The sequence below is a fragment of the Sylvia atricapilla genome, chromosome 12 (genome assembly GCF_009819655.1).
Source record: "Sylvia atricapilla isolate bSylAtr1 chromosome 12, bSylAtr1.pri, whole genome shotgun sequence".
Lineage (NCBI taxonomy): Eukaryota > Metazoa > Chordata > Aves > Passeriformes > Sylviidae > Sylvia > Sylvia atricapilla.
Window position 1 is genome coordinate 7,409,199 of NC_089151.1, and position 15,897 is coordinate 7,425,095.

At 51.4% G+C, this 15,897-nt stretch overlaps 2 protein-coding genes across 17 annotated transcripts; one reads left to right on the forward strand and one right to left on the reverse strand.

Annotated features, from left to right (window-relative positions):
* Window positions 1–273: 273 nt before the first annotated feature.
* On the reverse strand, window positions 274–11,056 carry LOC136366537 (C-signal-like). Of its 16 annotated transcripts, none has more exons than XM_066327651.1 (8): window positions 8,629–8,645; window positions 5,546–5,624; window positions 5,004–5,111; window positions 1,783–1,834; window positions 1,433–1,620; window positions 980–1,138; window positions 766–885; window positions 274–481 (listed from the first exon to the last, which is right to left on the reverse strand). In XM_066327651.1, exons 3-8 carry the CDS (start codon window positions 5,097–5,099, stop codon window positions 368–370), a joined length of 729 nt encoding a protein of 242 aa, XP_066183748.1. In that variant the 5' UTR covers window positions 5,100–5,111; window positions 5,546–5,624; window positions 8,629–8,645; the 3' UTR covers window positions 274–367. The 16 variants fall into 16 exon arrangements, with proteins under 16 accessions (XP_066183748.1, XP_066183747.1, XP_066183746.1 ...); XM_066327650.1 differs by lacking the exon at window positions 8,629–8,645 and adding an exon at window positions 8,432–8,542; XM_066327649.1 differs by lacking the exons at window positions 5,004–5,111; window positions 5,546–5,624; window positions 8,629–8,645 and adding exons at window positions 2,208–3,000; window positions 3,715–3,959; window positions 4,658–4,996.
* Window positions 9,531–14,577, forward strand: LOC136366544 (C-signal-like). The gene is made up of 6 exons (XM_066327669.1): window positions 9,531–9,729; window positions 11,976–12,027; window positions 12,735–12,925; window positions 13,255–13,413; window positions 13,674–13,784; window positions 14,277–14,577. The coding sequence occupies exons 1-6, from the start codon at window positions 9,589–9,591 to the stop codon at window positions 14,388–14,390; spliced, it is 768 nt and encodes a 255-aa protein (XP_066183766.1). The 5' UTR covers window positions 9,531–9,588; the 3' UTR covers window positions 14,391–14,577.
* Window positions 14,578–15,897: the final 1,320 nt, after the last annotated feature.

The following is a 15,897-nucleotide window of genomic DNA, read 5'->3' on the forward strand; positions in this document are numbered from 1 at the left end:
CCCCTCAGGCAGCTCAACCTGGGCAGGGGAAAGCCAGTCCTGCAGGAGCTTGGAAGACCTCTCTCCTCTCAGGAGAGGGGCCTGGCTCCAGCTTCTCCAGTGTCTCCTGGAGGAGAGATCACCAGAGGGCAGTCACAGTGCCATGGGACACTCATAGGGATGCCCCATACAGCTGTGAGTAGAGGGCAACTGTGAGCACCACTGCACACTGGGATGAAGAGTGGGATATCTTGGGAAGAGGTCATCTCATGAGATGGCAATCCTCAACAGAGCTGTAAGCACTCGGCCGGAATTTATTGAGGGTATGGGAAACATGGGAGCAGTGGCACAGGGTGTCTTCTGGCTGTCAGGATCCTGAAGTGGTGTCTCACCAGGGTACGACCTTCCCTTCCCAGTCCAGGAAGGCACCGGTCTCCTTCTCAGACAGGGAGGAGAGGACCTTCAGCATCCCTTGCACGCTGTCATCCACTGTCGTGGGGGGCTGTGGGGCACAGGGGGAGATGCAGCCCATGCCTGAAGCCCTGGCCCGGGCAAGGTTGGGTGAAGGAGGCACTCCATGGTAAAGGGAAATGTGGAAACCTATAACAACCAGGACAGAGAAGCCAAGCAGGGGACCGAGATGCTGGGGACACTCAGACAGGGGAAGCTGCCCCAGCAGCGACTGGGCAGGCAGGGGACCCATTGACAGAGGCTCAGGACAGCAACTCCCACACAGGGGAAATCAGCACAGGAGCTCTGATGGTCCCGCCTCAGTGGAATTCCTACCGTGTGTCCGGCAGCACCGCCCAACTCGGTTTGCACCCAGCCGGGGTGGAGAGCGACGCAGAGGATGCCGTGCTCCTTGTACGCCAGGGACTGGCACTTGCTCAGCATGTTCAGAGCAGCCTGTGGGGACACAGGGAGGGGATGTTGGTGGGAGGGGAAAGGTGGCTGCACAGGGTTCCAAAGCTGGACAGGGGAAGCAGAAGTGTGACAGTACCTTGCTGATGCGGTAGGATGCATTTTGGATTAGCTCCCAACCAAAGCAACACTCGATGGAGCCGGCAATGCTGGATATATTGACGATGGCAGCCTTGCTGCAGCTCAGCCCTGAGCCTGGGCTCCCCTGGGCAGCCTTCTTCAGCAAGGGCAGAAACGCCTGGGTGGAGACAGAGGGGCAGGAGTACACACGGACAGGGCACAGGGCAGAGGAGAAGCCCCTTCTACAGTTAACATCATTGACACCTTCACTGGGGAATTTTCCCTCCTCTTTCCACTAGCCTTTTCTTGCTAGACTCCAGCTCCTTAACTGCAGCTCTTGGCACCCTGAGATACTCATGAACTAAGAGCCCATCAAGGCCCGTCCCACTGGCCTTTCCCACCCTGTATGATGTCCTTCTTGTGGACATGGGAAGGGATCCTTCTGGACCTGTGCTTCACTGCAGGGGCTCACCTGGCCCATCAGCAGGGGTCCAGCTGCGTTGGTGGTGTACGTCTCGGTCATGTCCTCCAATGTTTCAGCATCAAGCATCTTAGACTTGATCATTCCAGCATTGTTGATGAGGAGGTTTAGCCCAGAGCCCCCCAGGTACTCCCCAACCTTGGCTGCAGCCGCCTTGATGCTGGTGGGGTTGGCAACTTCTGCAGGATCAACACACTGGAGGTCAGGCACCTTTGGGTGGTTTGGAGTCTTCTGTGTCTCCCCAAGGAGATGCCCCCCAGAGCTGCCTCCAGTGTGGAGCTCCTAGGGCTGCGATGAGTGCCCATGTTTCACCAGAGGAACTGGGGCAAGAGCGACCCTACCGAGAGTGATGATGACCAGGTTGGGATGTTTGGCGGCCAAATTCTGTAGCTCCTGCAAGAGGGGTCACGATGTTGGCACCAACAAGCTTGAAGAGCTGTGCCAAGGCTCACCCAGCAAAGCCAGCCAAAGCCCATGTCCCTCCAGCTCTGTCTTTGCGCCACCCTGTGCGCAGCACCCTGCTGCAGCTGCCCTGATCCTGATGCATGGGGAACTCTCCACAGCTCCTGCACACACCACATATCCCTGTCCCCTCCACACATCCCATACACAGCTGCCCCCACAGTGTACCAGCCCAGCTGCCCTGGGCCATGGGTGCCCAGCTGAAGCTCCAGCTCCTTGCAAACACCATTCTAGTTCCAATCTCCCCCTGGCACTGAGAGCTTCCATCCGCCAGCGCAGCCACTGCCTCCCAGCCTGGCCTCACCTGTGCTCTCTGTCCCTTGGGGTCCCGACAGCCTGCAAAGATCCACTGTGGTGGTTTTGGCATCCTCAGGAAATGCTGGACGAGCCCCAGGCCGAGACCTCGGTTGGCCCCAGTCACCAGAACGGAGCGGACACAGAGCTCTCCCATGTTGCTTCTCTTTCAACTCCAGCTCTCACTGTTTACTCAGCTCTCTAATATTTCTGTATAGCGTGTCCCAGCCCACACACTCATGGTTTGCAGCAATGCTGGCTTCTCTCTGGGAGGAGCAACTGATCCAGCTCTCTGAGCTCCAGGATATAGGTCCTGGCTGGGGACCAATCCTAGTTCCCTAAAGGCACAAATCACTTTGCTTTTCCAGGCAAAATATGCATTCCTTGAGTAACCTGATGCCATAAGCCAGGTGGGGCTGTTGTGTGTGAAGAGGGAGGGAGCAGCATGTGGGTTGATGGGAGAAGCTCCATGGCTTGGGTGGGCTTGACACCTTCACAAGCATCCTGTGGACTTGATGGTCTTTGCACATTGTAACGGGCTGTGCCTCAGGTGGCCCTGAGCAAATATTTTCTGCCTTGCTCTTGCCTCTTCCAAGACAACAAGCTCTCCCTCATTGTGGAGCAAAAAACCCATGGAGTGGGAGAGGAAACCCAGTGTGGTCTCCTGGCAGAATAGTGGGGACCTGCATGGCTGGCACAGCACCATGCTGCAGCTCACGTGCCCCATCCCTTTGGACGCAGTCCTAAGTTGAGCTGTCCCTTTGCGCAGAGCCACTGAGGACTCAGGCACCTGGGACATTTACCTGCAAAGGAAATGCCCTGCTCAAAGCCTGTTCTCCATCTTGCCTGTTGCCATGAGGCACTAACTGTTCTGTGCTACTGCCAGTGGAGCCCAGTGCTGTTCAGTACCTCAAGCGATGCATTACAGGTTTGCAAGGCTGGATCAGGTGCATGTGTACATCATGTGTTCCTTCCTTCCCCACTGTAAGTGAAGACCCATTCCCAGACACCTCTTGCCAACCCCTTGTTTCCCTACATTGAGTCTCAGAGCCATTGCATAGGCTGCTGGGCAGCAATGGAGACAACACTGCTCACTTGTCACCTTCTGCCCCAGGATATCTTGGCAGCAGCATTAACCAGAACAGCTTCCTCCCAGTGGTAATGCCAAGTGTGTCCCCATGCTCTGGCAGCTGCTGATTTCCTCCTGCCCGCTCCAGCCTGTTTGCTGGGGCTCAGCTGGCAGACACTGTGAGATAAGCAGGTCCTTCCCTGCTCTGATCTGGGACCACCTGCACAGGGTACCCTCTCCAAATCCATTTGGGAAGATGCATTGGCAGCTTCTATGGTGAGCCGATCCTGTATCTCCTCTCTGCCAAGTCTGAGCATCTCCTTAAGTTCTACACAAATATTTTTTTTCTCCAGTTTGTTTCCTGAGGTTAGTTGAACCTCTCTCTGTTTTTTGAATTTTCCACACTGGGTTGAGACACTTCTTTTCCTTGTGAATTCCTACCACTTACCAGCAATACAAAGCTTTGAGCCTTTCAGCTTCTGTCTCAGACTCATCTGTGACTGAGAGGGCTGGACTGGCATTCAGGCTCCATAGATCATTTCAGTATTTCCTTTTCAGTGACCACAGACCTCAACTATACTTGCCAACAGATGCGTCAGAGCTCAAATCCTCCAAAATAAACTTCCATGGTTTTCTTCCTCTAGGTGGAGGATGAAGCCATCACCCACAGCCTGTTTGAAATCTCCACAGTGCCTCAGAAGCATATAGCATCAGAAAACAAATAATGAACACTTTAAGTCTTCTATTTTTGCTATCTTACCACATTTGTGTAGCCTTCTACTGTTTTGGAGCTGTAACTTTATAATGTTGACTTTACTCTGGGGCCCCACACTGCATTATTGATTATCAGAGTTTAAACAAGCACTGCTTCACCAGGCATCTAAGTCCAGCCTGGCATGAAGAGGCAGAGGAGAAAGAAACCAGCCTCACTGCCTTGCAGCACAGCCTTGTCACAAGCGCTGCTGCTGTCCCCAAGCCTCTGGAAAGGATCTTGATCCAGCTCCTAAGAGGGGATTCAGATGCTTCCTTTGCTCTGAAATGTTCTTGCATGGTCTAAATCTCAAGCTGAGCATTAATGTTTTCAAAATCCTTAATGTTTTCAGAATCATTTAAAGTGGAAAAGGCCTCTGAGATCATCAATTTCAACAATTCAGCTAAGAATGCCAATTCCACAACTAAACCAGATCCCCAAATGCCACAACCATGCATTTTTAAAACACTTCTGGGATGGTGACAACACCACTTTCATGGGCAGCTTGTGTACCAGTGCTTGATAGTGCTTTCTGTGAAGAATTTTTTCTTAATATCCAACTGAAACATCCCTTGGCACAACCTGAGGCTGTTTCCTCCCATCCTATAACTTGTTACTTGGGAGCAGAGCCCAACCTCACCTGGCTACATCCTCCTTGTCAGGGAGTTGTAGAGAGTCATAATGGTCTCAAGTCTCCATTTCTCCAGGCTGAACCCTCCCAACTCCCTCATCAGCTCATCAGACTGGTGTTTCAGACCTTCTCCAGCCTCTAGGACCTCAATGTCTTTCTTGCTGTGAGTGGCCCAAAACTGAACACAGGATTCAAGGTGCAGCCTCACAAGCACCAAGTTCAGGGGCACTGTAGCTCCTATCCCACGACCCCCCAGGCTGCCTGCACATTTTACATCATGCTGCACATAATGTGATTGTTTTCACATCACCACACTGGGAAGACTTGGAGCCAGTTTTCAAAGAGGCAGTCACACCTTTTCCACTCTCAGTTGCTGGAGGCTCAAGCGTGCTCTTAGCCACTGAAGTGATTGCACAATGACAATGCTGCTGACAGAAACATGGAGGAACATGCTTTTCTTTGCCTGCCAGGGGAACAGGGGTGTGGCACAATTAGTTTTAATACATTTAATCTACTGTAAATAAGAATAAACTCACTGCTATTTATCAGGCTGATTTGCTCCACAATGTATTCAGGTCTGTCATCATCTATTAATAATTTGCTAAAGAATCAATTGAAAGTGATAAGTGAGTCACTCATCGAGAGGTGGGGTGAGACCAATCCAGCACTGTAACTGAACCAGGGCAGTACCTATCCTCCCTGATTCATTTTCTTTTGGGCTTAAGAGTGAATTAGTGATCTAGTGGGGGTTGGAAACCCATGGCAGGAGGGTTGGAACTACATAATGTGTAAGGTCTCATCCAACAGAAACCATTCTGTGATTCCATTATATGATTCTGAATAGTGCACCCCATTGTTGAAAGGATGCAGGGCCTAGAGGCAAGAGCCTGAGCTTACCTGCAGCTCCCAAGTGAAGTTCCCATGGCACCTTTGTCATAGCTTTGCTGTTTTCCAAGCAGACTCATCCAGGTTACACCTAAAATGTATCAGAGGTGGAGAAAGACAGGACAGATCCTCAGTGACCTTCTTTTCTCCCATCCTCTAAGGATAGGTGGCTGGGTTATCCTTCATGCTTCAGCATAGTGCCATGAAGAAGGACCACAAAACCACTAAGCAAGGCAAATTTGCTTTCCCACTATTAGATTTGCTAAAGGGGTGGCTGAGAACAGGCTGTCACACGTGGCAAATATGCTCCATCTCAGAAACACTAAGGCACAGGCTAAATGATCAGCTTGTGACTGCTGTGCTTTGACATCCATATGTTGGAGTGAGAAAAGGAGGCTTAACCTACATTTAACACTTAAATGTAGGTTTAGGAATAAATACATGATAATGCAGATGTTAATTTAGGAATCCAGTTGAAAAGAATCATTAAGTCTTATTAAGGAAAGACATTTAGGCAGGAAAGAGTGAGTATAATCTTTAAATTAAAAAGCATAAGGGACTATTAAAAATTTAGTTCCTGTAAAGAAGGTAAAAGCTGAGCACCATGCTACTACAAAAATGCCATGCCAGCCTAGATGATGTGACCCATTGCCCACACAGCTGAGCAGAAAAAATGCAGTCTGTGAACAGCAAAACCTCATATTGTTCTGTAAGTAGCTGTGGACACTGCTTTAGTAAAATGGGCTGCATTGGTATTTTATAAGCAGAAATTAAAACTTACCATAGTTGTTTATTCTGGTTTCAAATCGTATTTGTAAAAAGGAAGTGGGAAAAAACCCCACTTACCTTTCTTTTTGTTTTTAATTAAGATGTTCCCCCTCTTCCTCTAACTGCATTTTTTTTCTAAATACAGTGACCTAAAGCAGCACTTACGATGGATCCATCAGCTCAGTGCAAAGGACATGTGTCTATTCCAGCTGGTGGATGGGGTCCGCCTCTTGGGACCCAGAGAGCCACAACCATCCCCAAAAGATGTCTCGCTAGAAACAGCTTCTTGGGGGGTCAGGGCGCTCCTCAGCTGGCAGACGGGCTTCTCAGCAGGAGGGCAGAGCAGTGATTTCAGCTCAGTGATTTCAGCTCAGTGATTTCAGCTCCTGCCCTTGTGAGTTGCCCCTCTTTTAGCCGGCCGTGGTGAGAGAGAGAGAGGTCTCGTGTGGAATTTCCGCAGGCGGTATCTTTATTGCAAAGGTACCAGCGAAAGGGGTCCAGGGACGAGGTACTTCTGCCAACCAGAGGAAACTCAGGGGATTTTATGGGACACCAGGGTGGGAGGAAAAGAGTACAAAACCAATCAATTGTAACAGATCTACATAAAATCCCGAGGGGGGTTGTGGGTCTCTGGACAGGTCGCCGTGACTACAAAGTTTGTCTTTTGTCTTAGGGGCTCTGGGTGAAGTTGCAAAATTCTTTCTTAACTCCTCAGCTTGGCTCTCTCCAGGGCAAAGCACCTGGGGCTCCGCCCAACCCTACATGTGCCCACATATATTTTGTTCTTTACAGTGCAGAAACTTTAACCAAATTACGGCATCAATGAGCTGATAACTGGTTTTAGGATAACAAGGAATTAGCTGATAACTAGGAATTACTAGTTTTGATTTTTAGCTAAGTGAACTCAAATACTTCTTTGTATTCTTAGGGAGGTCTAGTGGAAAATGCCCCTGCCCACGGCAGAGGGGTTGGAACTAGATGATCTTTAAGGTTCCATTCAACCCAAAACATTCTAGGATTCCATGATTTATACCCCCTAACACTCCAAAATTCACCAATATCAGATTCATGCTTTATCAGGCAGCCCGAGTTTCTCAATGCCTTTTGTACTGAAACTAGAGCACTTGGATAAGCCTTAGGGCTTTTTTGTTTTATTATTATTCATTGATGTTCTTTTTCTTTTTGATTGCATTTCTCATTATTACCTGCTGGAAGCCTCACAACACTTAACTAACAAGGTTTTCAAAGAGTGGATAATCCTCTATTTCATTCATGGGGAACAGAGGCAAAAAAGCAGGTCAAGCAATGCCCAGGCCTGCCAGGAGATACTCAGTTACTGATACTTGGAGCTGCCTTTCTTTCAGGGTTCACATTTGCATTCAGAAAAGGCGCCTCCAGCCTTCAACTGTGGCTGCACTTTAACTGTTTCTGCACAGCAGATCGCCAGGGATCCTTTTTCAAACAAGCACTTTTCAGGAAGAGTTCATCAATGTAATTTGCCTGTAGCATGCAGGATCTGTGTGGCACAGGTGGCCAAACTCTGACTGTGGTCCACCCTGAGTGTTTGTACCCCTCAGTCATTTACTAAACTGCCATAGACAGAGCAGCATTTCTGGTGAGAAGTCACTGAATTAATGGCCTGAACACAAAAGGAGGCTGGAAAAGGAGAATGGGACCTTTATTCCAAATATCTGCTAAAAGGAAGGGTTTTTTCCTTAGTATTTAATAGTATAATCGAACATTTGTTTTTATTAAATTCCAAATTCTGTAAAAGAAAAGAAAGGTAGGTCTAAAAGCATTTTAAGATCCTGAAATAAACTGGGGAGCAGAGGATCCCATGTACTTGAACCACCATGGAGCAGGATAGAGGTAGCACAAATCACCTGATGCTATCACCGGACTGATATAAATATTTAGTTTCTGATGTACTTATCAGTATCAGAGATGTTTTGTGTAGTGTTTGTCAAACAAGGATGAAAATAAGCAACATAAATAACAACCCTTATATACATCAGAGTTGCTCAGTCATTACTTCACTGTTGAGATCCCAGTTGTGTGCTCACCATAATGGGATTTTAGTGAGTATCTGGCTGTCCATATAACAGCTAAAAATAAAACAATAACACCCACCTCCAGGCTGGCAGCAGGGCTGGTAAATGCAGACCCCCTTCAGACACCGTTCTCCAGCTGATGCTGATTATCTCTTTTCCATTCAGCCCTGTTCTCTTATCCCTAGATACCCGCTATAGTACCTCTTTGGTGCAGCTGTTTGACCAGGTACCTGTTACTCAGCAACAAAAATAAGGGGAAAACATCCCTCAGAATACCTGCAAGCCCAAATCGCTGCCTAAATCACAGAAGCATCTGGGTTGTAAGGAACCATAAAGACTGTCTCATTCAACGCCTCTGCCAGGAGCAGGGACACCTTCAGGTTGCTCCAAGCCCTGTCCAACCTGGCCTTGGACACTTCCAGGGATAGGGGAGCCACAGCTGCTCTGGGCAACCTGTGGAAGGGCCTCACCACTCTCCCAGGCAACAATTTCTTCCAAATACCCAATCTAACCCTGCCCTCTGTCAGTTTGAAGCCATTCCTCCTTATCCTGTCACTGCAGGCCCCTGTCCAAAGTCCCTCTCCAGCTCTCTTTGAGTACCTTAAGGCACTGGAAGGGGCTCTAAAGGCTCCACAGAACCTTCTCATCTCCAGGCTGAACAACCCCAACCTTCTAAGACCATCCCTATGGAGGAGTGCTACAGCCTCAGAGTATCTTCATAAATTTGTTTAGCAGATTTATTGCATGTGACAGCCCTGGAAAGAGCCCAAATCATGCGCATTTCCAGGCCGGCAATAAAAGCAGATTGTGAAGGGATTGGTACTTCATCATGATAAACGGCTTTAGTTTGGGCTGGGTTTTTATTATTATTATTATTATTTTATTCTTATCTGTGGTGAAGATTACCGTGCTAAAGGTGCTGAAGACACCACCCTAGACCTGTTGCAAGCTTTCTCCCTCCCTCACCACCCTTGGCAAGAGTCCCCTCAGCCTGCCCGCTTCGCCCCGAGACCCCCCGCGCTCCTCCCCTCAGGGACGCCAGGGCTGGGACGCGGTTGTTGTGTTTGCACTGGACGTTAGGTGGGCAAGCAAACACACACACACACAAGCACACAAGCACACACGGTCCCTCCCGCAGGCATTCATTCATTCATTGATCGCCCCGCGGGCCCGGGACAGGCGGCGCGGCCGGAGGGCTCGGGAGGCGGCGCCAGGCGGGCCGGGCCGCGGGCGGCGATGGCGGCGGCGCGCACGGTGCTGCTGACCGGCTCCAACCGCGGCATCGGCCTGGAGCTGGTGAAGCAGCTGCTGGGCTCGCCGCGACCCCCCGCCTGGATCTTTGCCACCTGCCGGGACCCCGAGGGGCCGCGGGCACAGGTCAGTGCGGGCCGGGGGGGCGGCGGTCACACGCTCGGCCCCTGTCACCTCGCTGCAGGCGCGGGGCTCTGGTGTCCCCGCCGCGCCCTTGGCCCCTTGTCAGAGTCACCTCTGGGGCGCAGCCGGCGAACAAGCGGCCGTGTCACCCTTCAGGCCGCGCCGCTGGGCTGTTCTGGCTTGCGCTGGGTGTGCCCGCACCTGCCTTTTCGTGCCAAGGCTTTGCCCGTGCGCTGCTGGCACGGGCCGAGCTGGGCTGGCCTCGGGCTGAGGCGATAGGAGCGGCAGCGATGCTGCTCGGGCTGATTCTGCTGTGTCATGCTGCTCTCTGCAAAATCTGGGGGTTCAGAAGATGGAGTTTCCAAAAGTGGTGGCCAGTGGAGCTGTGGGATCATCCTATCCCTGCTTTCCACTTTGCTAAAATGGGAGAGACTCACACACATTGCTTCTGCAGGGAGACACAAAGCTTCCCTGTTCTTCCAGCTTTCTTTACATGCAGCTTGTCTTCCTCTGCTTGCTGTGTCCCACTGAAATACTAACAAGGAGAAACTTGGTCTCTGTTAGATCTTGGCTCCAGCTGATTTGTTAGTTGCATCTTCTTGCAAGTGTGTATTATCCCATGTCAGGAGTGGTCCTGGTACAGTGATAGCCCACCCTGCTGCCAACCCAGGGGTGCCCAGCTCCTGTTGTGGCTGGTGTCCAAGTTGGCTGGGTCAAAGATAGGCCAGGTCTTTTTATTTCTGCCCCATTCTTCCTCCCCACAAATTGCAGGATTCTTGCAGGGCAGCAATGAGATCAGGGACTATTTTCAGGGCTGAATTGGAACCAGTTTTCCTACAAGGTGGTCCTCATGCAACTCTCCTAGCCAGGGGCTCCTTCCCTAAGCCTTGTCCAGCTTAGGGTGAGAGCAGTGTCATCAGGGTGCTGCTGAGGTCCATGACCACAGGACACAGAGAGCAGAGTATTGTTCTTCCAGGCTTGTGCCACATCACTTCTCCTGCCCTTTTATGCCTGGACCCAGTGTTGGGGTAGGGGAAGTTCTTGCTAGGATTGTAAGAGGCTGTTGAGGCAGGCGGTTGGGAAAAACAGGAGAGGAGAAATACCTGTTGGCCACCACAAACCAATTAATGGATTTTACATAATTTCCTGTGCCCAGGGCTGATGTGGGAAGATGGGGTCTGGTGGGGGAGCCCAGAGATAACTGACAGTGAACCACAGCCAGTGCCAGCAGCTCTCCTGCTCCGTGTCTTTCTCAAAAGAAACCACCAATTTGTGTTTCACCTGTGGGCATGTTTGGAAGAGGTTTTTAGTTCTAAAAACAATCCTTTTGGGCACATTGAACAAGGTGGTTTGGTGTCTGGTATCTGAATCCTGCCATAGTATGAGACTCAGCAAAGAGCTGCTAGGAAGTGTAAAGTAGAAAGTTTCCTTTTTGAAGAGAACTTCTGAATCATCCTCCACTGTGTGAGCTGGCACAGGCAGGCAGGCCTAAAACACAGAGTAAATTTATTTCTGTTATCTAGATAACCAGGGGATCCCTGAAGGCGCGCCAGGTGGAGGTACAGGGAGGTAGAGATACAGGAGACATGGATACTGTTAAGATCCATGCTAGTAGATCATTGGCTACTGTTTACAAGGTTTATCAGGCATTACTGCCAGCTGTAAGATCATTTGAATGGTTTACAGTCGTCCTCCAGAGTCTTCAGCTTTTAACCCAGTATCCACATAAGGTGAAAACAACCAGTAAAGTGTGCAAAGTAATTAAATTCACTAATCATTAACAAAGTCCAGAGTCAGTGGATCTGGGACTGGCCTATCCAGATGTCCAAATCTGTCAAAGGTCCAATCTGACATTGGCACTCACAGGTGTTCCTCTTCCACCTCATTTCCAGCAGCCTCTGGGAGGCACTTCTGGATGTATCCCCAGCCAGTTCACATAATTTCCCTGGTAACCTGTCCTTCACAGTTTGCTCCCATCCTTTGCTGTGGGTCTGGCTGGGCTGTGGATGACCCTTTGGGAAAGTGACCACAGCATCTTGCAGTCATGGCCATGTCATGCCCTAACATGCATGTTGCTTTGTGAAGCCTGTGAGAAGTCTGAGAACCAAGGCAGGTCCCCAGCCCATCTGTTCACAAGCACTGAGTAACACCTGGAAGATGTTTCCCTCAGGGTGGGCCATTGATGGCACCCCAGCATGCTTGGCATCAACTTTGCCTTGCGTTGATTGTTTCCGTGTCTCTTTTTGTAGGAGCTGAGAGATCTGGCATCCAAACACCCAAACCTGGTTCTTGTAAAGCTGGGTACGTGCACTCTGCATCTGAGCTTTGTGACTGCCAGCCATGTGTGCCCCATTTCTCCTTCCCTCCCTCCCTCCTTCCCTTCAGGCTGTACATGGGGATCCAGTTCTTCAGAGCTGCTTCAAGTCCTGCTGCCAAAACCCCAGCTTCTCCAGACCTATTTCAGCCTCAGTACTCCATTCCCCGGAGCTTCCTTGCACCATGGCCACAGGACCAGAATGGTCTTGAGACCCATCCTGGGCAGCCCCTGGCTCCCACAGCTGAATGACCACATCCTTGCTCTGGGAGGGGAGGCAGCTTCTGTGGAAATGCTGTAAGATCAGCCCAGAGCTCGAGCAGGAGCAGAAGGACCTTGCAGAGCCATCTCACAGCAGGTCCCAGCACATTTCCCTTGGAAACTTGTCCACCCAGAGACTGCCCTGGGTTGTCCAGAAATTTCTCAGATGCAGACTTTGTCTGCTGGGAACTGACGCAGCATGGGAGTCACAGCAGCGGTTTTCCCCCACGGTGGGCTTTTCCTGGTGGGAGCCCTCAGCTGCGGGCGGAGGAGGCGGTGTTGGGATGAGCTGGGATGAGTTGGAGCTGGTTTCACAGCACCATCTGGTGCTCATGGATGGAAGAGCTGCGCGGGTCAGAACGCACAGCTTTTCTCGGCATCCTCCCCTCCCTCTTCACCCCGGTGGCTCTCAGACTGTTCTCTCCCACTGCAGATGTCGAAAACCCCTCGGCTATCACCGATGCGGCGAAGGTGGTGGAGGGGAAGCTGAACGGAATGGGGCTGAACCTGCTGATAAACAACGCCGGCATCTACACCCCCACGGCCTCACTGGAGACAGTCGACGCAGAGGACATGGTCAGGGCATACAAGACCAATGCAGTGGGGCCAATGCTGATGGCCCAGGTATGGGTGAAGCTCTGGGGATGAATTTGGCCCAGCTTGAGGGTATCTCGGGCTGTCCATTTCTGTCGCAACAGAAATTGTGGAGGGCTTTGCCAAATTTTCAGGGCCGTGCAAGGGAGAGCACAGGCTGCTCTTCAAGCCTTAGCCTTCGGCAGCCTCTCTGAATTGTTCAAGTCCAATTGCTAGCAGGCAGGGCCACTGTGGCAACACCTGGGCTCTCCTGTCATCTCCTGACATCCTTCTGTTCTTCCTTACCCTCCCTCGGTAGCAGTTGCCATAAGTGAGACTGGCTTGAGGCACAGGTGTCCCACTAGGTTGTTTCTCCCCAGGCCTTCCTGCCTCTGCTGAAGAAGGCTGCCCAGGACAGCAAAGAAAAGGGACTGAGTTGCAGCAAGGCAGCCATCATCAACATCTCCACCATCTTGGGGTCCATCAAGAAAACACCTGATTCCTTCTTCCACCCTGTCATCTCCTACCGCTGCAGCAAGGTATGGAGAGTGGTGACCTGCCCTGGCTCTTGAGCTCCATGGGGGTCAGAGCTGCCCTTGCCAGGCTGGAAGCACCTGGGATGAAGAGATGGGAGTTCCCAAGCTCCTAGGGTTATCTCTTGCACACCCAGGGGAGACACACACTGTCTCTCGAAGACCTGGCATTGCTTTTTCTCCTTCACAAAGAGGCAGTGATGGGAAGGGAACCTGGTTCATGGAGCTTGTTGCTACCGATGGATGATGCTTCCTTCCTCATCCAGGCTGCCCTCAACATGCTGACCATGTGCCAGGCTCTGACCTACAAGGAAGCTGGGATCCTGTGTGTGGCACTGCATCCTGGCTGGGTGAAAACAGACATGGGCACACAGGAGGTGAGTTCTGGCCAAGCAGGTCAACAGGGAACCCAAGGGGGGAAAGAAGGAGCTTTGGGCCTGGAAGATATGCAGAGGACCTGAATCTAGCAGAGCAGTGACGAGAGGAGCAACATCATCCCATCCTGTGCCCCATTCCCTGAAGAACTGCAGGTCCATGAGGTTTCCACTCATCCTACAGGATCCATGTTTTACAGTGTGGATGGTCCCTGCAGCACTGGAGTTTTGAGAAGGCTGCACAAAGTATCTCATTTGCAGCAGGGATCTCTTTCTGTTTGATTAAACCTGTGGCTGGCTTCCCAGCCCAACCCACCTCCATCCAAGCCAGCAGCACAGATACCCAACCATCCTCCCACATAGTGGACTTGTCCCAGCTCCTGTGGCTCTCTGCTCACTCTGGGTGGAAGGAACCTTGCTGTCACTGCACATGAGCCATGTGGGAGCTGCTGGATGGCCTGGAATGATGGTGGTGTCTCCTTTTGCCCTTTGCAGGCTGACCTGGCAGTGGACACAAGTGTGCGCGGGTTGTTGTCTGTGCTGCCAATCCTTTCTGAGAAACACAGTGGGACTCTGCTCAACTGGGAAGGTAAAGCTATCCCTTGGTGACTGCTCTCTGTCCCTGCAAGGGGCTCCACGGTGCTATGGGACTCCCTGAGTGCACAGGTGCACCAGGGTGCTCAGCCTTCTGTGGTCTGCAAGGGATCTACTTGGGATTCCAGTGGGTGGGCAGGATGTGATTCCTGTCTTCACCTTGCTAATAAATAAAGTTAATTAGTACCTGTGCCTTCTCCCAGCTCCAGTGTCTCCACTCAGACTGTCTTGCCCCTGCGAAAAATAGCCTGGCATTAATGGCTGAACTTGATGATCTTGGAGGTGTTTTTCCATCCTAAATGATCCTGTGATCTGAGCAGCCTGCCTGCCTTGGCTTCAGCTGCTCTGAGCTGGAGTGATGTCCCAGGGCACATGTAACTCACTCAAAGCTCTGCTGTCCTGTTGTCCTCCCTGGCTGCAGGGTGTGCCCAGGTCTGCCTGGTCTCTGCCATGCTTCCCCCAAAGCATGGTGTATTTGCCATAGTTTTCTTGGGATGACTTTGTGCTGGACATGGTGTTTTTGGGAGCAGCCTCATTGTTGGAATGCGAAGACTGGGCACTACAGTCCAGTTCTGCTATTCCAGTCAGACAGCTCTTCCCACAGTGGTGCCCCAACTGGGCATGGTACCCCTGGCTGGGGGAAATCTGGTCCCAAGGGGAATCACAGCATGGGAATGGCACTTCTGTGGGACGGGGAAGCTGAGAACCTTAATAAAGTGGGCTGGGCAGCTCTGGACTGCATGAATTTGACCATGAAGTGGTAACAGCCCCAAAGAAGTGGGTTTGGGGGTGGTATTGGGGTTTCTCAGGAGGGTTTTGTCCCTTCTAGAAAGAGCTTATCTTAAAGGAGCATGGCCAAAAGGAGCCAGTACTCCTGCAAAACCAAGCTTGGTCTCAGGTGGGCAAAGCCTTGCCTGCAGGACAAGCAACCCCCTGTCCCTTCCCCCTGCCATCACCTTTTCTTTCTCATCTGGAGGACCAGCTGAAGCAGCCAGGTCCCTCTGGGTCTGACCTTTGCTGGGGTTGTACCTCTTCCTGGAGTGGGAGCTTGCCTGCCACCACAAGCTTTCCTGGGGATCTTGAGGCCATGCCCCACCTGGCTGTGCCAGAGGAGCTGTGTTCCCCATGCCCAGGCTGACGTGCTCTTTTCCAAGCCTATGCTGAGCTTTACAAGGCCCTCAGGAGCCAGCACTGCAACCAGAGCTGCAGGGAGCTGTACCCACATGAGGCATCCGCTGCTGCACAGGTGACCCCGCCTCATTCTCGGGGAGCTGTGAACCATCTGAGCTCTTCTACCTGATCCAGCCACCTGATTTCCCATGTAAATACTTGATCTTTTTTTTCCCAGCTCATATCTCTGGCCAGAGTGGTCAGTGCCCACTTGGGCACCTCCCTATCAGTGCTGCGATAACAGCAGAAGGCAAGGAATGGCTGAAGGACAGGAGCGTGGGTGAGGGGCCTGATCTGCCAGTGCATTGCTGTTCTCAGCCCAGTGCTGGCTCAGAGACACAGCCAAGCCTCC

Bases quoted from the DNA above. Each gene is read 5' to 3' on its own strand.
- LOC136366544 (XM_066327669.1), top strand. From the start codon at position 9,589: ATGGCGGCGGCGCGCACGGTGCTGCTGACCGGCTCCAACCGCGGCATC. The intron at 9,730-11,975 runs GTCAGTGCGGGC...CTCTTTTTGTAG, and splicing joins CCGAGGGGCCGCGGGCACAG to GAGCTGAGAGATCTGGCATC. The intron at 13,414-13,673 runs GTATGGAGAGTG...TTCCTCATCCAG, and splicing joins TCTCCTACCGCTGCAGCAAG to GCTGCCCTCAACATGCTGAC.
- LOC136366537 (XM_066327649.1), bottom strand. From the start codon at position 2,354: ATGGGAGAGCTCTGTGTCCGCTCCGTTCTGGTGACTGGGGCCAACCGA. The intron at 1,139-1,432 runs GTGAGCCCCTGC...GTCTCCACCCAG, and splicing joins GACCCCTGCTGATGGGCCAG to GCGTTTCTGCCCTTGCTGAA. The intron at 886-979 runs GTACTGTCACAC...GTGTCCCCACAG, and splicing joins CATCCTACCGCATCAGCAAG to GCTGCTCTGAACATGCTGAG.